At 38.9% G+C, this 21,566-nt stretch overlaps 1 protein-coding gene across 4 annotated transcripts in view; it reads left to right on the top strand.

Moving 5' to 3' along the window:
• Nucleotides 1-21,566, top strand: part of LOC306844454 (SEC14-like protein 1) — a 146,508-nt gene that overhangs the window by 36,566 nt on the left and 88,376 nt on the right. For all 4 annotated transcript variants that reach the window (XM_079376602.1, XM_079376603.1, XM_079376604.1 and 1 more), the window contains exons 5-11: nt 8,487-8,615; nt 17,242-17,488; nt 18,538-18,647; nt 19,111-19,300; nt 20,840-20,928; nt 21,051-21,121; nt 21,373-21,544. In XM_079376602.1, the coding sequence (XP_079232728.1) occupies nt 8,487-8,615; nt 17,242-17,488; nt 18,538-18,647; nt 19,111-19,300; nt 20,840-20,928; nt 21,051-21,121; nt 21,373-21,544 (1,008 nt within the window). The remainder of the gene's footprint in view (nt 1-8,486; nt 8,616-17,241; nt 17,489-18,537; nt 18,648-19,110; nt 19,301-20,839; nt 20,929-21,050; nt 21,122-21,372; nt 21,545-21,566) is intronic.

The following is a 21,566-nucleotide window of genomic DNA, read 5'->3' as shown; positions in this document are numbered from 1 at the left end:
TCTTAGTGTCCATACGCTGAAATCCACACCAACGCTCATATTTGTAAAAACGGTCTTTGACGTGGAAAAGTGCTTAGCGTCACATCAGGGTCTGAGCAGACGTACACACTTTTTCCTGTCTGACTACTGCAGGTTTTTGGAAATGTAAGCTGTTCCTGCAGCTCGCTGTTCTAAATTAAATAATTTGGATGATGACTGTGATCTTTTACATGTTAATGACATTAATAGGAGTCAGTTGCAAGGCAGAGAGCTGAAACCATTCATTTGTGTGCAAGTTCATAATCATTTTCGATTCATAGATTTCACATCTGAAAGAGATGCGTACATGCGTTTCCTGCACATACACTCATTCTATGAATCACACGTATGCATATTTGAAAAATTATCGTAAGATCAAATTTAGGATGGTTTCTGCACAACATTTTATAAATGAGGCCCCAGGTGTTGGGCAAAGCTGAAAATTGGACTCATTAGAGAAGGTCCAATCTTTATGGTCTTTTGCAAACCTCAGTCGGGCTCTTCTTTGCTTCTCATTGATGAAGGGCTTTATTCTAGCTTTGCATGACTTCAGCCTTGTCTGTGCCTGACAAGCCTGTCATGCCATACTCTGCTGTATATGAATTATGAAAAGCTCTAGGCCAGGGGTTCTCAACCAGGGGGCCATGTCCCACTTGTGGGCCTTAGTGATCCTCCGGGGGGGGGCTATGAGATAACGTGAATATATTGATATAAATCACTAATATTATGATTAATACATTTAATTAAAAAATAACAAAGTTGCTCTTTTGTTATGTATTGTGATTGTTTCAGAGCAGCCCAAGCTGTTTCTCATCACACTGTAGGAAATACAGACTGAATGGCGGCTCAATACCCAGCCTCTGCATGAGGTCAAATAAAGCAAACCAGTGTTGCGCTAAAAATGATTACAGTGACCTACAAGAGTTGTTAGGTGCACATGAATCTGGTATTATTGATGTGCAAACAAACCTAAAGGCAGGTCAGCGTCATCAGTGAACAGTTCCTCTGTCAGAAAAAGCAATCATGTCTATGTTTGGAACATCTGATGCCCATTTGTACATAAACTTCACTGGTTCTAAGTTCTAAACTTCTCCAAAACACGCTTCTATGGTGAGCATCTGTTATAAAACACTCACAGTACATTAATTTTGACAACTACACAAATATATTGTACTGTGTTTTTGAAGAAAAATTATGTTATAGTTAACAATGCAACAAGAGCATTTTAGTCTCTGTACGACAGACTTTTCAGGATAGGAGATGGAGTTAAAATGAACTCCCAGAACTGCCAGATTCTGGAAGATAAATTTTTCAAACAGTGGTACAAGAGGATGTGGTGCTGGTCCTTCAAGAGTCACTCTCAACTTAACGGTCTATAAAGCCTATAAAAAAAGAGTCTTCATGTATTTTTATAATGTATATTTCACAACACTTCAGCATGTTATTCTTAAGTGCAAATAATTTTTTAGGATTTTTTTTACCCAAGCAAAGTCTCTGAAAATCTGTCACCTTGTTCTTCTGGAGACTCCAGGTAGGTTGCAGTTTTGGAAAATGGTGAAGCTGGAGTCTAAATGGTTCCTAATGGTTTCACACCTAATTCTTCATCTTAATTCTATAGCAGTTAGCATTTGTCTTTTCTTCTCCACCGTTTTTTTTTTTTTTTTTTTTATAACTGTGCTGACCCAATGAGCATTTTGCTGTCCAATGGTCATGCCTTAGCTTTGCAATTTCTGTATTGCATTAGTTTTGAATATTTCTCTTGGGCATTTAATAATTTTTGACTCTTCAGTCTGAGTTAAATCTCTTTTTTGGCTCATTTTATCTGTAAAAGAAACTAATATAAAGATTAGCCTTCATGGACAATTATATATCACTTATAAATGATTAAATACAAAATCAATAGTAGTTATTAAGATTGATGTGGTTTGGAATTGGTCAATTGTGCTTGGAAAAAAATATGGTTAACACTTTCTATGAAGCCCATATTTATAATGCATTATAAGTGTATTCTTAAGGCATTATAATGAATGCATAATGCATTATAAATAATCATAACAATAATTATAATACATTATAATGCTTACGCATTTGTGGTTATAACGTTTAAGATTATGATTTATAACAATGAACACCATATTAAATCTACTTTTACATTTATAATGGACTATATATCTTGACATTGTTTATTTAAGATCTGCACAGGATCTTACTACATCTTGTTAGTGGTTAGGTGTGAAGTGTTATTTGAGTGTTCCCTGTGAGGCTAATATTAATTTTGATGAGCTAGTTAATTTCAACTGAAAAAAAAAAAAAAACTATGTTTATATGTTAGGTTACATTTTATTTTGATGGTCCCCTTAGTCTATTGACTATAAGCAACTTTGCAACTACATGTCAACTCTCATTAGAGTATTAGTAGGCTTAGGTTAAGGTTAGAGTAGGTAGAATGTTGACGTACTTGCAAAGTTACTTATAGTCAGTTTGTCTATTGGGGAACCATCAAAATAAAGTGTTAGCGTATATTTAACAGACATACTACTAATACTCCAACTACTGCTAGTTGACATGTAGTTGCAGAGTTAAGGCCCCGATATACTTCAAACGAAATCGAAGAACGAACTGATATGACGTCATTACGAACAAAATCAGGCCGAAACGAAGTTCATTTAGGCAGTTCGAAAAGGCTCACCAAAGCAAACTTTCTGGGGGAATTCGTTTTGGCTCCTAAACACCTTTGAGTTACCATTGGTCTGTGGCGATTACGCAGTCGGTAGTTGTGTTCTGGAGCTCCACCTTCTTTGACGCGCGATTAATTATTTTTTTTTTTTCGGTTCGTTTCTCATTCAACAAAGGTCAGGGGAACAACATCTCCAAGTCACTAGCAACATAAATACACTGTGTCGAATAGCTGAGCTGCCACAAATATATCCGCACCTGTACGATCGCTCACAGAGAGACTTTAAAGTTTCAGAGAAAGCTTTTAATTCCTAGAAAGAAACTGCAACGTAGAGAAACATCAGATGCAAATTTTCCAAAGCCATTAAAGAATGAAACGAAAGAGTAAAGATATAAGGTAACAAGTACCTGTAACGGAACGGGTCAGACACAGAAGGTAAGTGAAATCACAAGGTGTTTATTTACAAGGTGAGCAGCAATCAGCAATGGTGAAGATTCTTCGGGCTTGTAGAAACAACAGCGTGCAGCATGTTACGTCACTTCAAGATCGGACGATGAAGTGATCTGAGGGAAGTGCTTTTATGAGTGTGGTGATTGGGGATTGATGAGGTGCAGGTGCGGGTGATGATTGAAGATAAACAGGTGACAGTGATGAGTGACGGGGAAGACGGGCCATTCTGTGAGCTTTTCTAAGTGCAGGATGATGATGGTGACGATGATCAGGTGAGCATGATGATTAATGAGGGACAGGTGAACGTGATCAGTGAAGGTGAAGACGGGCCATTCTGTGACATTACCTCCCCCTCCCGGACGGCGCGTCCCGCGACGTAACAACAATACCGGGGAGGGGGGGCGGGCGTCCTGGAGGCTGGAGCAGAACCAGGACAGGGAAGCCTCCAGGGCGGATCAGGAGCCTTAGGAGGCCAGGGCAGGACTGGAGACTCGGGAGACCATGGCGGATCCGTAGACTCGGGAGGCCGTGGTGGATCAGGAGCCTTGGGAGGCCATGGCGGATCAGGAGACTTGGGAGGCCATGGCGGATCAGGAGACTTGGGAGGCCATGGCGGATCAGGAGACTTGGGAGGCCATGGCGGATGAGGAGGCTTGGGAGGCCATGGCGGATCAGGAGGCTTGGGAGGCCATGGCGGATCTGGGAGCTTGGGCCGCCACGGTGGATCAGGGAGCTTGGGCAGCCATGGCCATATTTTTTGGGAAGCCCAAAGGGAATCATAAGGCCATGAGAAGTGAGCCATAGTGGCCCTGACCAGTGTCCCTAGCAAGGCCACTATGGCTACCAGGATAACAGGTATATAGCCCCCCCCCAAAATGTCTTTGGGAATGTTCCCCACAAGGGGCCATACTGGAGCTGCGGGCTCCGTGGGACGCTCAGAAGGAGCGGGCTCTAGGGGGCGCTCTGGAGGAGCGGGCTCTTGAGGGCGCTCTGGAGGAGCGGGCACATGAGGGCGCTCTGGAGGAGCGGGCACATGAGGGCGCTCTGGAGGAGCGGGCACATGAGGGCGCTCTGGAGGAGCGGGCACATGAGGGCGCTCTGGAGGAGCGGGCACTTGAGGGCGCTCTGGAGGAGCGGATTCTTGGAGGCGCACGGGAGGCACGGAGCTGGATAGAACCAGCGGAGACGAAGGAGAGCTGGACGGGACCAGCAGAGACGCAAGAGGGCGCTCTTGCAGCGCGGACATTAGAGGGCGCACGGGAGGCGCAGAGCTGGGCGGGACCAGCGGAGACGAAGGAGAGCTGGACGGGACCAGCGGGAACTCAGGTGGGCTGGACGGGACCAGCGGGAACTCAGGTGGGCTGGACGGGACCAGCGGGAACTCAGGTGGGCACTTGCGAGGAGCAGGCACTGGAAGGCACTGATGAGAAGAAGACATTGGAGAAAGAACGGGAGCCGAGAACTCCGGGGGAAGAGCCTCATCCATTAGCCCCTCGTTCTGCGTTGGCGGAGCCTGAGTGTGAGTGGGCAGTGGAATCATCCCCATCGGCGCAACGTTCATCGCCGGTTGCGGCGGATTCCTCATCGCCGCTGACGGAACATACTTCGCCGTGGGTGGTGGAAACATCCTCGCCGCGGGCGGAGGAAGCAGGTGGATCGGCAACGACCCTCCGTTGCGGGGAACCAACACCAGCCGCCTCCTCATTTTCGGTTATCTTCTGTAACGGAACGGGTCAGACACAGAAGGTAAGTGAAATCACAAGGCGTTTATTTACAAGGTGAGCAGCAATCAATGTAGAAATTTAAAGCTGCAAAAATGCAGAAACTGTAACTTGAATGCAATGTAAGTCGCTTTGGATAAAAGCGTCTGCTAAATGCATAAATGTAAATGTAAATCAGCAATGGTGAAGATTCTTCGGGCTTGGTGAGTCTCAATCCGTGAGGTTCAAGTAAGAGGAATGTCCTTGTAGAAACAACAGCGTGCAGCATGTTACGTCACTTCAAGATCGGACGATGAAGTGATCTGAGGGAAGTGCTTTTATGAGTGTGGTGATTGGGGATTGATGAGGTGCAGGTGCGGGTGATGATTGAAGATAAACAGGTGACAGTGATGAGTGACGGGGAAGACGGGCCATTCTGTGAGCTTTTCTAAGTGCAGGATGATGATGGTGACGATGATCAGGTGAGCATGATGATTAATGAGGGACAGGTGAACGTGATCAGTGAAGGTGAAGACGGGCCATTCTGTGACTGTACCAAATACATCTTTCAAATAAATGTTACACCATACTGCTGCTGCTGCTGTTGTTGTTCTTTCAATACATGAATTTAAAAAGTATACAATATATGAAATGCCAAAAGAAAACATACAATAATAAACCTTTTTTTTATCAAGTAATGGCAACATAAAATATAAAAACATGTAATAATTTATCCAGTTTAATAAAAGACGTAGATACACCTTCATTGCATCGTTGTTGTGTTTAGGGGAGATGCGTGAGCGTCGCGACACGTTCACATTAATCTACACCCCGCCTCCAGCAGCGCTGGGGTCTTTTGAATGTTTGAAAACAGTATGCCGTCGTTCAGCCTTTTCAAACTTCTTTTTGCCTCCCAACGAAGAACGAAAATGAACTTCGTCTGAAGTATATCGGGGCCTTTACTTGTCAACAGCTGTCTAAAGGGTACCATCAAAATAATCAAACTGATATTACAATAAAAATAGTTAAAAGGAAATGTATCATATTACACATTAATCTCATCTGATATCTCATCTTATGGCTGTTTGAGAAAAAAAAATATGGTCACACATTAGAACTTGTTAACCATTAACTGCGACTTTTCCCTCAATAAATTCTTAATTTGCTGCTTATTAATAGTTAGTAAGGTAGTTAGTTGTTAAATGTAGGTATTGGGTAGGATTAGGGATGTAGAATAAGGTCATGTAGAATAAGCCATTAATATGTGCTTAATTAGCACTAATACATGGCTAATATTCTAGTCATATGCATGCTAATAAGAAACTAAATGATGTAACCGTAAAATTAAGTGTTACCAAATATATTATTACTGTTATTATTATTATTATTATTATTACTAATAAGTGGTCTTTGATTGCTTTAAGTAAAGTTGCATAAGAAAGATGGCAAGATATGAGACTTATAATACACTAAAATTATAAGAAATATGTTGCATCCACTTAAGTTACAATGGATTATGTTCATTGTGTGTTATAAATCACCATATTCTTAAAAGCTATAACCACAAATAAGTAAATATTATAATACATTAAGTGTTCTTATATTGAATATTCATAAGATGATATAACATAATGAGTTTTTTATAATGCATTATCAATGAATTATAATGCCTTAAGATACCATTATAATGTATTATAAATATGGGCTTCATAGAAAGTGTTACCAAAACATGATCAGAATATAATTTTGCCTAATAATCATGCACACACTGTAGAGCTCCTAGTGACTGTTTTTAAAGTTTATTCAGGTAATACTCTAAAGCCTCCTTTGAAGATTCTGTTTATGGAAGTGTTACAGAGGAGAAGCTCGATATTACTACCTCAGGTTCCCTGGAAGGTTAGCCAGTGACCAAAATGTGGCTAGTGAAACGCATGCATTGTTTGCATTCACAGGGCATACAACTCGTACAATTCTTATTTGCTTTTCAAATTTTAACATATGGAGTAAATGTCAAGTGTGTTCTTTTATTCTGATCTTATCTGGTTGTACAAATAGTGTAGTCAGTATCTCTTACTTCAACATCAGTTGTTATACTACTCTATACTATACGTAATATATGTATATTACGTATAGTACTACTCTATACTATACGTAATATATGTATAACATATACGTAATATATGTTATACTACTCTTACTATATGTAAGAGTAGTATAACAACTGATATAGTTACAGTGCCCTCCATAAGTATTGGAACAGTAAAGACAAAATTGCAAAATTGTTGTTTGCTGTGGAGTCACATTTTATTATTAGCCATTTCAACACATGCATGTTTTACCAAATAAAAAGGACAGCACTTTAGAGTTCATCCCACTATCTGATGTGAGCATAAGTATTGGGAAGGATGAATTTAAGGCAGATGTAAAAGATTAAAAACTATTATTTTGTTGCAGATCCCTTGCGTGCAATCAGAGTGTGTTTGGGTCATTGTCCTGATGCAATATGAAGCGCTTTCTGATTAGTCTGGTGGCATTTTCTTGAATATTGGTATCCAAGATGGTTTTGTACTGTTCCAGAGACAGCCATGCATGCCCATGCCATGACACCACCTCCACCATGCTTTACAGATGAGACTGTATGCTTATCATTTGCAATTCCGTTTTTTCGCCACACTTTTGTTTTCCCATCACTTAGATAAAGGTTAATCTTTCTCTCACCTGTCCATAAAATTCTGTTCCAAAACTATACTGTCTTTTGCAAACTCTAATCTTGCCTTTCTATTTGGGGTGCTCATCAGAGGTTTGTATCTTGCTGTGTATCATCTGTAACTCTGTGTCAAAGTCTCCAGTGGACAGTAGATTGTCAGAGCATCACCCCAGCTTTCTGGAGGTTGTTGGTGATTTTACAGACATGTATTTTAGGGTTCTTTTTGACAGCTTTTATGATTTGTCTGTCATTAACTGCTGTTGTTTTTCTCAGCCGATCAGGTCATTTTTGGTTGCTGATGTCGCCATTGGGTTTAAATTGACTTCCTTTTTTTAGCATCCAAATCGCTTGCTTTTCTCTCAAAGTCAGCTCCCTCATCTTCATCCTGGTTTGTGTTTGTCATCATTGAATGCAAGACTCAGAATGCAAAAGCAATGGATATAACTGATATGACTCATTCCTTGCTTTTACTATCTGAAGAATTAATGCAGCAGGACACAGCTGATCTGTCTAAATGCCTTTAACTGAAAATTGAGTGTTTAATCTTGTCATTTTACATTGACACTATTTTTCTATTTTAAAATTGGAAAGTTGCTTTGACACAATCTGTATTGTTAAAAGCGCTATATAAATAAAGGTGACTTGACTTGACATCAGATGGGGATGAAACTCTAAAAGTGCTGATCTTCTTAGCTGGTAAAACGTACGTTGAAATGCCCAATAATAAAATGTGACAATTTGAAGTTTTGTCTCATGTTTATCTTTTAATAATATTTACAGATTTCTTGACTCCACAGCAAAGAGAGCAATTTTGTCTTTACTGTTCCAATACTTATGGATAGCACTGTATATCGGATACTGACAACATTATTTTTATACTACCATTTTATTGGCAATTTAATAAAGTTAGCATGTGACCTGTTGTTCAATGTAGGTTCACCCAGAAAATGAAGAATGGACATGTTTTGAACAATCTGCCAGTCTGGACATCAAATCTTTCTTTGGTTTTGAGAGCACAGTGGAGAAGATCGCCATGAAACAGTATGCCAGCAGCATCAAAAAGGTGGGAAGCCATACTGCCTTCAAAAAACATACACACACATATTGGTTTATTTTTCAGTTAGCAATAGTTGATGATCCTAACTGTACCTGTAAATCTAACCCTTGCACAATTAGCTGATGTAGCAATTTATATGAGGACCTTTTCAGATGTTGTCACAAATTAGTTTTTGGCATTTTTCACTATATTAGTTAAGGTAATTTCTAAATGTTCATGGCAATGTTATGTCCCAAGACGAAAATGTAGGAGCAAATCAATGCAAATGTCAACCTTACCGTAAAAACAAATCCCTATTTAAGCTCTGCATTTAGGTCTGTATTTTTCAACATTAATGTGCTTTGATAGAAATTTGAAGGAAATCGCCATGTTTATCCACCACAAATGAGGTACTATGCACTGATAGTAAATTAAAAAAATGAATTTTGCAAAAAAGAGAAAAAAAGGCCACCCATTTTTTTTTTTAATTATGTCAACAGTAAGCATTTTGTAAAAAGATAGAGACCTGTCTGAAAAATAAATACACTCACTTTGTCCTAATAGCGATGATTTATAAGGGCTAGATTTATGACGCTTCAAAAAGTAAATTATGTCCATTCTAATAATGATCAACCCGTCTCCCTTCTGTTCTCTGAACAGCCGTAATAACGGGTTACAGACATGACAGTTATGGATGCTTCATATTATATCATATGCGTATGCTATATTTTATTTACACCTTTTATATGTTACAAATAACTCTTGTCGCTAGCTGCACTTCGGGCAAGCAGAGAGCATGAGTCTGCATGTTGTTTGGTGTGACTGCAAAGTTCTATATGCAAGAGATACTTTATTGTTTTACCTGACAAACATTATTCTAATTTTTTTTTTTTTTTATATATATTTCACATCTTGATTTATAATACTAAACGGAGCCTTTAAAGTATACTCCTTTGTCTGTCTATGTGAGAGACCTGTTCAGAATCAGCACATGGTCACTGTCTAGTGGGCTTTGTTTTCAAGTGCACAACTCAAGTGCACAACTCATGGCATAGATTGGGCTACTGTATAAACATTGTGGGCTTATTCATGTGATCCATGAAAGTGACAGCTAATAAAAACTAACAAATCATCGAAATGAACATCTATTCGTTAAGTTTATATGTGTAATGTGACGCTGATGCATCCAATGAGTGAAATGCCCTCGCTCAGCTGTGAACTCATCATCATAGGTAAATCACAATGGCAACGCATTAGAGTTTATCCGAGAATAGTGAATATATACTGTATATAGTCAAGTCACCTTTATTTATATAGCGCCCTTTAGGCGCCAGGGTTTTTTTTTTTTTTTAATGCTGGATTTTGACATCAAGATTTCAAAAGCTTGTGGCTTGAAAGAGCTTAAAGATAGAGATCTACTGTAAATGAGAAAAATGTTGTGCATGACCGAAATTTTATGTGGGGTGTAAATATATGGTTACACTTTACTTGAAGGGGTGTGCATAAGACTGACATGACACCTTCATAATCATGACATATGTCATGAATATGAAGGTTTTTTATGCATGTTTATGAGAACTGTCATTAAGTGTCATTCGCTCAGTTATGTCATTTTTAATGCAAAGATGACATTGTTTGAGATGTCTTTGCTATGGGGTAGGGTTAGGGTTAGGTCAAATAATGTCATCTTTGCATTAAAAATGACATAACTGAGCGAATGACACTTACTGACAGTTCTCATAAACATGCATAAAGCCTCCTTCATATTCATGACGTGTCATGGTCTGTGGTCAGTCCTGTGGTCTGATGAGACCAAGATAAACCTATTTGGTTCAGATGGTGTCAAACGTGTGTGGCGGCAACCAGGTGAGGAGTACAAAGACAAGGGTGTCTTGCCTACAGTCAAGCATGGTGGTGGGAGTGTCATGGGCTGGGGCTGCATGAGTGCTGCTGGCACTGGGGAGCTACAGTTCATTGCGGGAACCATGAATGTCAACATGTACTGTGAAATACGAAAGCAGAGCATGAAGGGCCGCAGGGCAGTATTCCAACATAACGACCCCAAACACACCTCCAAGACGACCACTGCCTTGCTAAAGAAGCTGAGGGTAAAGGTGATGGACTGGCCAAGCATGTCTCCAGACCTAAACCCTATTGAGCATCTGTGGGGCATCCTCAAACGGAAGGTGGAGGAGCGCAAGGTCTCTAACATCCACCAGCTCCGTGATGTCGTCATGGAGGAGTGGAAGAGGACTCCAGTGGCAACCTGTGAAGCTCTGGTGAACTCCATGTCCAAGAGGGTTAAGGCAGTGCTGGAAAATAATGGTGGCCACACAAGATATTGACAATTTGGGCCCAATTTGGACATTTTCACTTAGGAGTGTACTCACTTTTGTGGCCAGCGGATTAGATATTAATGGCTGTGTGTTGAGTTGTTTTGAGGGGATAGCAAATTTACACTGTTATGCAAGCTGTAAACTCACTACTTTACATTGTAGTAAAGTGTAATTTCTTCAGTGTTGTCACATGAAAAGATATAATAAAATATTTACAAAAATGTGAGGGGTGTACTCCTGTGAGATACTGTATATATGGGTTTGAAACTCAGCTGTGGCTGGTAACGCTGTCAGATCACTGGCCAATTTGGCAGCTACTTTTCATAAATTGTGTTAATTTAATGTCTTGGGGAAGTTCATGCTGTGTGAACGTGGCCTATATCCCAAACTTGTTTTGTTAATACAGTTCAAATTAGTAAGTTGATATGAGCCACCACAGTCATTTAAAATATACAAAGTGAAAATAAAGTGGCATTTTGGGGGTATTGAAACAGCAGTTATCATGGTGAATACACACTACTGGCATGAACTGTCAATGAAACATATGGAAACTGCTCCTGGTTAATAGAATGGACATCATACCTTCATGCAAATCCTTCCCAGATAGTACCAGTTATGTAAATTATTGGTACTTTTTGGTAGTTTCATAATTTACCAACATAACTACAATATTGCACGCTCATAATTTCTTTGAGCTTTATTGATAATGAAGTGATATACAGTGCATGCCACCGCATTAACATATGCAATTGTAGAATGTGCTCAATGAGCACAGTATAACGGGTGACAGGACAGGAAGGTTTGTTCAGGAAGAGTTAAGAGAGGCTTTAGAATAATGACACTGACATATAGCCCGACAACGCCTTATCTGACTGCAAATACTGAATCAGGACAACGCATTTTTCTCTGGCACATCTGACAGAAGTGTCAACAGCTTTCTCTCATGTCTTTCAAAATAGAAGTCTCGGATCATAAAAACATACTATGTTTTGTTTCTTTGACAACCAGACGCATTTACACTTGTCCAGTTTTGTCTGGAATGCATCCCAGAGTGGTGTGAGTGATTAGATTTAAATCCATATCAAAAGCATTTGGAGGGGATTTACACAAGGTGTAATGATCGGATAGCTATCCAATCAGAGAATACACATGAATTGACCAAGTGTAAACAAGCCCTAAATGTCTAGACCCTGAATATAATGCCGCATTCCAGACGAGATCGGACGTGGGAAAATCCGAGTTGAAATGTCCCACTTGAAACCTTGTTGAGTTCCAGTCAATCACATCACCTCAACATATTGACCTCATGATGTCACCATGACATGAGAGCAATTTTAATTTTTGTGAATTATGGCAAAAACAAAAAAAGCAAAAATTAAAGCATTTTATAAACTTAATGTCTAATATTTTTTAAGTTTGACACAAGGTAGCTCCACACTATGCTCGTTGGAAGCAGTGATGTCAAATGATGCGTCTCACTGAAGTTGGGGTTCATCGATCTGCCCCGGGTTCATAGGTCAGATGTCCGACTTTAAGCATCATTCCAGATGTTATTTTCATGTAGGTGTCACGGAGTCACCCATGCCGCCAGATCCAATCACCGCTTTCGCACGATCACAATCCCCTGATTATTGAATGTTTGCAACTGTTACTCTCCAATCAACGTGCGTTTAAAACTGGCTTCACGTCCTCACTTCCTCGTCTGGTCTAGTTGTTACCATTGTGACACTTACCTGGCTACTTACCCTGTGGAAATACCTGATGATTTTCCTCTCCTTCTTCATCCGTTCCTTCCCACCTCTTTGCATTATTCTCTCCATGCTCCTGCAAAAGACAAAGAAAGAACTGTTATCGAGAAAGCGTTCTAAAAGTGTTCTGTCCGGAACTCTCTATTTACTTTGAATTTACTCTCTATTTACTCTTTATTAACTCACCTGAGCATATTCTTCATTTGTTGTCTTCTGGTACTTCTGTGAATAAACAAAAGTTTCTTGATGGTTTCATCGGGTACATGCACTTGGCCCGAAGTTACCTTCCGGTCTACAAACACAGTTAAGTTGATGAGTAGACTGAAGTTGGGCTCTGGTTGTTGTGCTGTGGGATGTGTTTCCTATACATTTATCGATTTGTGGCAGCCCACCTGCCCACCATAAATAGATTTTCCAAAAGGCTTCGACTTTGTTGAATAAACATGAGCACTGCACATTTCAAAATCAAAACGTGGTGCAGGTGTTTTTATATCACTGTATCTCTGAAAGAAACTGACTGTCTTCAGAAAGTTTTCGTTGTTATTTTCATTCCGTCTTGCCTGTAAAGCAGTGTTTGTGAGCTCAGCACTGCTTTGTGTACTGCCGTTACCAGGGAAACATCTATCTCTGTGCCGCTCCAAAAGCACCTCCTGCTGGCAGAGAATGAATTTGCATTTCAAGCAGTCCATCTGATTTACGCAGGAAACACACAGAGCAGCGTTGTAAATCTGAACTGGTACATAAAGTTTTAACTTTAATGTAACTTGTTATATATTTTGCTTGTCAGAAATAATCTACTCTAGAGGGACTCTGTTGTTGTTGATTGGAAGTAAACTGGAAGTTAAGTTTGGGCCACAAAAGCACGCATGCACAGTAACATTTGTTTATGGTGTTGCCGTTGAAACCGTCTATACTTACATCCATGTTCTCTGCCTATGTTTACCTGACAGAAGGAGTTGGGAAAAATCCAAATTTCGAGTTGTTTGGAATGCAGCATGAAACAACCCCATTAATAATGTTTTTTTACACAATTAACGCAGACCCCCCCACCTGAACAGATCATATCTTCCTATTTTCTGCTAATTATAGCACAAAAAAACACGAATGAACATCGCAAGGTATATTGAAAGAAACAGAAGAACTTACTAAAATGTGTCACAGTGTTTCAGATGTGGAAAGAAGTTAGTAAAATAGCTTAAACTGTTTTGTATCTTATTTAATGTATGTTTGAATAAATGTCATTAAAACTATTTTACGACAGCCACAAGTTTAAATAAATTGCATCAACAACTAAAGATCAATAATGAATTGAATGGGCATTGGTCTGTTACATTAATTTAATTAAATATATACTGGGGTCTGGGGCACTAAACCATAATAAGCCTTTATTATATAGCCTATTCCTAAAAGTAGTAGCTTCGTTTGGAAAAATAGCAAGGAGACATTGTAATTATTTAATAAACTAGTGTTTTCCCGGTCAGTGTGTCGGCTGTAAAGATGAAGTGGATGCTGACTCGCCATCTCTGTAGTACAGTGGACAAGCCTTTAGAGAGAAAGGCACCTTTCATTAGGATTACATAATCAGAGAGTATTTGTTTTCTATTTAAAGGGGTAATGAACTGCCTCTGGTTTTATTTTGTACTGTTCTCTGAGGTCCACATTATAATGTTATCAAGAAGTAATAGGTTATTTTCTGTGCTGTTTTAAACTCCCTCATCAGAATGCTCCATTTGAATAGGCGTGGCGAATTGTTAACTTGGAAGTAAACACCCACTGCTATGATTGGCTTACAGCTGTGTATATTTGACAGACTACATACTTCACAGATAGATGCTGCTGTGATTTAGGTTAAAATGCATAAATACTCATGTCAAGCAATCTGTTTAACAGACAAAGCAATAGTGATCATGTAATAAAAACAGTTACTCAAGCTTGTGTGTTGTGACGGATCCAAAATAGTCAGCACAGCATTGTTTTTAGTTTCAATCTTTCTGAAAATCCTGCGTCGAATTGTGCCTTGTTTGTAAACAAATCCGCAGTAAAATAAAGTGAACATAGGACCAAGTTCTTACTGACACATCCTGGAACTTCATTAAAAAGTTCATCCACTCTTTTCTAACGATGGGATCAGAAGGAAGGCAATGCAAAGACTGTTTTTCTACAACTTGCCACTGAACAGTGGCATGTTGTCTTCGGAGCCGTCTTTATTGTTTGGTTTCGGCGTAGACCTGTGTTCACCTCTCTCGTAAACACTACATGTGTGAATCGGTGGGCAGGGCTAAACAGGCAGCGATGTAGAAGCAGGCGTTGATCTTCTGCGGAGGTGGTGTTTAGCCACACTCAGTGTTGGGTAAGTTACTTTCAAAAAGTAGTTACTTACAGTTACTAATTACTTCATCAATATTGTACTTAAATTACTTGAATTACTCTGTCTGAAAAGTAACTTAGTTACTCAATAAGTAACTTAATTTATTCAAATCGCTAATTAGGCTACATCTTAAAATCCATATAAACCTTGTAAGGTCCACACATTTGGCCCAAAGAAGGTATCCAATGGTGGTTGAAGGTTTCCTGCGTGTTTGGTCTTTTCAATGCGCAAAGTTCTTTAATTTAAATTAAACTCTAATCTGACTCCATTTTATTATTTAATCTGACTCCATTTTATTATGACCTCGTATTTAGGTTGAAATGCAAATTAATTGTTTGTCTATTTCTAATTAGTATTCTTCTGATATTTGATTATTCTAGTTAACTCTTGACTTTATATTTACTCGTTCATCCGGTTGCTCATGTTGCTAACAAGGATACAACGTAATCTACTAGAGTCAATAATTACAGAGTAAAACAGAATAAGGTCAAATGTAACAATTTATTATCAGTCAGGTAAATACTGCATGTGTTATGCCAATTACATAGCCAATTCAAAGAGATCAAATCATATCAATACAAAACATTGAATTCTCAAAGATAATTCTACGAGTAAAAGATGCATACCTGACTTTATAGAAATACATAGTGTGAAGTGTAGAGACACACCACACTACGGGCTTCTGGCTACAGAAAATCGCCCCGATCCTTTTGCAACATTTCCTTAAGTACTCTGACCAAGATAAACATCCCCCGAAATGGAGACAGGAACTAACAATTGGAATTTGCTTTGATCAAGTGGAGTTAACAACTTTTGGGACAGAAGGTAATTTGCATGAAAGGTACTGGGAACTGACCCACCCTCTACAGTGTGCAATACATCTCTAAACTCTTAGGATCTGTATTACCTTTTAGTTTACTACTTGTAAGAATGAGACAATTGTACCAGTCGCCATGAGACAATTAAGGAAGAACATTAAGGAAGGGAACGTAGGGAAGTCGTGGCCTAATGGTTAGAGAGTCGGACTCGTAATCCAAAGGTTGCGGGTTCGAGTCTCGGGCCGGCAGGGATTGTATGTGGGGGGAGTGAATGTCCAGCGCTCTCTCCACCCTCAATACCACGACTGAGCACCGAACCCCCAACTGCTCCCCGGGTGTGTGTTCACGGTGTGTGTGTGTTCACGTTGGATGGATTAAATGCAGAGCACGAATTCCGAGTATGGGTCACCATACTTGGCAGCATGTCACTTCACTTACATTCTACTATTGACCATTCTGAGTGAGTTGAGTGAAGGGAAGGATGGGTGAGGGGAAGAGGGGGTGAAAAGGAACTGATACATATGTCACAGAGGCGTTTTCCCGCATTTTCTCTCAGTGGGATGTGGAGACAGATGTCGGTATGTTAATGCACTGTGTGTGTGTTGTTCATCTCAGAAGTTCAAAGTGTCTGAGGTTCTGTAATTCTTACAACCTTAATAGAAATTAAACTCTTTATTCTTTCAATTTGAGTCACACACAGAATAGTTTAGCCTTTTAGCTTTAAACAACTGTAATACTTAAACGTTTTTTATAAAAAAATATAACCTCCTTTGGTTAACATAGAAATGCTCTGAAGAATATCTGAATAACAAAAAAGCTTAAAAGTTAAACAATATATTTCAGTTTGGCAAGATGTCCAAGAAAAGCCCAACTAGTAAAATCCGTACAGGTTTATGTAAAAATAACACGTTAACCAATAAGAATAAATAACAATAAATACATTTTTAAAAACAAAGAATTATTATTATTTTTTTCTTTTTCGTATCTAGGTGAGGGTGTTTGCGCGCAGGTGACTACGTATAATGAGTTCAGATACAGGAAAGACTGTACCTCAGTTTCGTACGGATTACATAATCAGATAACATTCATTTTCGATTTGAATTTGTTCATTTAAAAGTAGACACTTCAGGCTTTCAGATACAGAAAAGACTGTTTCAGTAATCAGATACATCTCTCCATTACAGATGTGACAGTTCTGAAATTGTTAGTGTTTTTTACTCTGAATTACAAAAACAGTTTGTGCATTGTAATTCACAGAAAGTCTATGTTGTCTCCCATAAACTTTCGTCTTTTTTGTGACATCTTTATTAATACATGTCTATTTATCATCTAAAAAAAAAGTAAGTAGTGAAAAAGGAGTGATGTGTTCTTATTTCTCTATAGGGTAAGGAGATTATTGAATACTATCTGAGGGAACTAGAGGAAGAAGGTATAACTAGCGTACCTCGGTGGAGCCCTCGGCCACCATCACCCACAAAGCCCATGGTGCCAGTTGTTATCCCTGCATTGCCTATCACTCCCACAATCACCATTGAAGCCCCTCCTGATAGCATGAATGAGATTCAAGTGTGTAAAGAGGGCAGCAGTCCTCCGGGCAGCCTGAACGACGCCCTTGTAGCCAGTCCAGACGGTTAGTACCAACACTATTAGTACCCACTCTGACCTTTTCTACATAATATTAGAACATTGTATTCTTTTTGCCTTCCCTTTTGTACTTTGCCTCAAAACTATACCACAAATAAAGCATGTTTCAGTTTATTAAAACTTAGCATTAAAAAAAACTTTAATTTAGAGTTTGTTTGGGAACATTTTTTCAGCTTAAAGGGATAGTTCACCCAAAAATGTCCTTAATTACTCACCCTGATGTAGTTCCAAACCAGTAAGACTGACTGGTAAAAAATTAATTACTCAATTACATTAATTACTCAATTATTAATTAGTCATTAATTACTCAACCTCATGTTGTTCCAAATCCTTAAGACCTTTGTTCATCTTCGCAACACAAATTAAGATATTTTTGATGAAATCTGAGAGCTTTCTGACTCTGCATAGACAGCAATGGAACTAGCACATTCAAGGCCCAGAAATGTAGTAAGGACATTGTTAAAATAGTCCATATGACATTAGTGGGTTAACCGTAATTTTATGAAGCTACAAGAATACTATTTGTGTGAAGAAAAAAAAAAAAAGTGGTGCTGCTGACACAGGAGCCGGTGTTCTAATGTAATGCCTTGTTTACAAGCAGAGAAATGTACACGCTTGCGTCATGGTACTCTCGTGAATGGCACAAAGATTTCATCCCGGAAGAGAAGAAAACATTGAATGAAGTAATTATTTTAGTTTTCTTTGCGCAGAAAAAGTATTGTTGTAACTTCATAAATTTAAGGTTGATCCATTGATGTCCTTACTACGTTTCTGGGCCTTGAACGTGGTAGTTCCGTTGCGGTCTATGCAGGGTCAGAAAGTGCTCAGATTTCATAAAAGATATATTAATTTGTGTTCCGAAGATGAACAAAGGTCTTAAGGATTTGGAACAACATGAGGTTGAGTAATTAATGACTAATTAATAATTAATCGAGTAATTATTGTAATTGAGTAATTAACTATCCCTTTAACGTTTCATATAAACAGTGTTGATTTAAGATGTGCTAGATATAAATTGTTTCAATCTATGTTTAGATAAATTGGATGCAGACTATATCAAACGTTATCTGGGTGACCTCACACCCCTTCAGGAGAGCTGTCTGATTCGCCTGCGCCGCTGGTTACAGGAGACACACAAGGGCAAGGTGAAATGCGCACATACATTTAACCTTTCTAATTTTCATTCAGAAAGATAAATATCTATTGGCATGTGCGATTAATCCGCTGATATGTGGACATTGAGATTACTGGCATTGGCTGATACCTGTGCCTGTGCATGTGTGATAAACCAGATGGTTTATCCTTGTTATTAATGCATAAGTATATGTATAGAGAGAGATATATATTAGCCATCTTATAATTATTACTCTAATTATTAGAGCCATAAATTTAATACATTAGCTGTGTATTTATGTAAAAAAAGGCTTCTTTTTTTTTCTCCTAAACTGCACATAATTTTTGTAATAAGGGCATACATTTTTTTTAAGCATAGCGACATGTATTCAAACAATTCACTAATGATCAGTTTTACGATCAGGTCACATTTTGTCAGTAGCAGTCTAGAAACCAACCTGTCTAGCTTAGTTGTTGATCCTCATGTCCTTTTAGATCCCAAAAGATGAGCATATTCTACGGTTCCTGCGTGCACGGGACTTCAACATAGATAAGGCACGAGAGATCCTTTGTCAGAGTCTGACCTGGAGGAAGCAGCATCAGGTGGACTACCTTCTGGACACCTGGAGCTCTCCTCAGGTGTTGCACGATTACTACACCGGAGGCTGGCACCACCACGACAAAGGTGAGTGAGCACAGTGATGCCCTGTCAGCTAAAGGTATTTCTCTCATTCATCCATAGCCAATACATACAGGCTTACTGAAGTGTTGATTTTTGGGCTGTCAATTTAACACGTTAAAATAACGAATTCATTTTGAGAGAAAAAATTACATATTTGAATTTGAACCTAATTGAGTCTAAAATATAACACAGTATTAATATAACACAATATAAATATAACACAAAGTTCTTATTTATTGAAATGTTGTATAAAAGCAACATCACATTTGCACATGCTATTAGGGACAAAACAGCACTCGGGTGATATTGCACTTGTTGCTCGTGTGATATTGCTTAACAATATCATTCATAAGATATAAATATGAGACAAAGTCTCATACAGGGGTGTTTTTCCCTTAATATCTTGAATTTTAGGGGCATATAACTGCATTCTATAGGCTATATTACACAGTTGCCTTCCATCATGTTATTCACCAATCAACTGTAGGTGTGTTCAGCTTTTAATAAATTGATGTGAAATTGTGTAAGTTAGGCATGCTTTTTGATTAATAAAATGTAATTTAACCATTAAAAATGAACTGAGCAAAATTAAAACGGAAAAAAACAGAATCCTGAAAAATGTAAATGGAAAAAACGGAATTTGGAAAAAGATAAAACGGAATTTGGGAAAAAATAAGGTCCTAATTAAGACAGTGGTTCTTAATCCTGCTCCTGGGGTCCCCCCACTATGTACATTTTGTGTGTGTCTCTTATCTGACACGCTGTTTCCGAAATCACCCCCTATACCCTTAAAGGGGTGGTCTACCAGCTTTTTTCGAAGGCTTGGTTGAGTTCATGGGGTGCACTGTAACGTTCATAGTTATAAATGTTTTTAAAAAATAACTTATTTTTCACATATTTTACCTTTATTCTACACTGCTTTTCTGTTCTCCTAAAAACGGTCTGTTGACTTCCTGGTTCCTCCCTCAGAAATTCAAAATGGGCTCAAATTGGTTAGCTGGTCCAGTGTGTTGTGATTTGCTAACTGCCTAGTGCATGTTGTGTGAAATGTCATGCCTCTTACCTTTAAGGGGTAGTTTCATGTTCCCGGGGACAAGGTTTATGATGTCACTTGAGTGTACTAGTGTATGAAAGATGGGTTCAAGTGTACTACAAGTGGTAGCTAAATACATTTTTTATATACAAAGATAGTATGTTAAAAGTGCATTTTAGTTCATATTCATGGTGTCTCAAAATAGCACAGTTGAGTACACTTAGATGATCTTAAGTTTATCTTAAGGAGTACTAAAGGATAATTTTTAGTGTATTAAGTACAAAATTAGTGCGCGAAAATAGAGCACTTTAAGTACATTATGGAAGTGCACTTGTTTTTCACCTGGGAGGGGTCCCCAAGATCCGGATTAAAAACCACTGCATTAAAACATTTACAGCCACCTTTTATTCATCATTAATTATTTTATTTTTTTAATATTTACATAAAAAATCTGGTGTGTTGTGTTCTCACATGCTTAAACCCTTGTGTTTCTGTGTTGCTTTCTACAGATGGCAGGCCTCTGTATATCCTACGGCTAGGACATATGGACACCAAAGGACTGGTTCGAGCACTTGGAGAAGAATCCCTGCTCAGACATGTAAGAGATTCTATAATCCTATAATTCAATAATAATAATTTTCCAACATGCTCTCTGGTGTATTCCATTCATATGAATTCAAATGAATAGTGCGGAGTCTAACAGCATATATGAATTTTAAGGTGCTGTCAATCAATGAAGAGGGTCTGAGACGCTGTGAGGAGAACACCAAAGTCTTTGGTCGGCCAATTAGGTACTGAGAGGGCTAGCAGATTTTTCTTCTGTAACCATAAAGTGTAATATTATAAAGTGAAGTGACGTGTGGCCAAGTATGGCGACCCATACGTGCTCTGCATTTAACCCATCCAAGTGAACACACACACACCGAACACACAAATTTACAGTATTTACAGTTAAAATACGCAAATGCATTTTGTCTGCAACAAGCCCTATGAGAGGCCCCCTATAAACTTTCGTTTGAATTCACATTTTCTCATCCTATAGTTGTTGGACATGTCTTGTCGATCTTGAGGGGCTCAATATGAGGCATCTGTGGCGTCCTGGAGTCAAAGCTTTGCTGAGGATTATTGAGGTGGTGGAGGCCAATTACCCAGAGACCCTGGGCCGTCTACTCATCCTCAGAGCTCCCAGAGTGTTTCCTGTCCTGTGGACGCTGGTTAGAGACACCGCTGTTTGCT

This window comes from Barbus barbus, assembly GCF_936440315.1.
Source record: "Barbus barbus genome assembly, chromosome: 25".
NCBI classification, from domain to species: domain Eukaryota; kingdom Metazoa; phylum Chordata; class Actinopteri; order Cypriniformes; family Cyprinidae; genus Barbus; species Barbus barbus.
The sequence above is the reverse complement of the archived record's forward strand: the minus strand, read 5'-3'. Positions and strand labels throughout refer to the sequence as shown.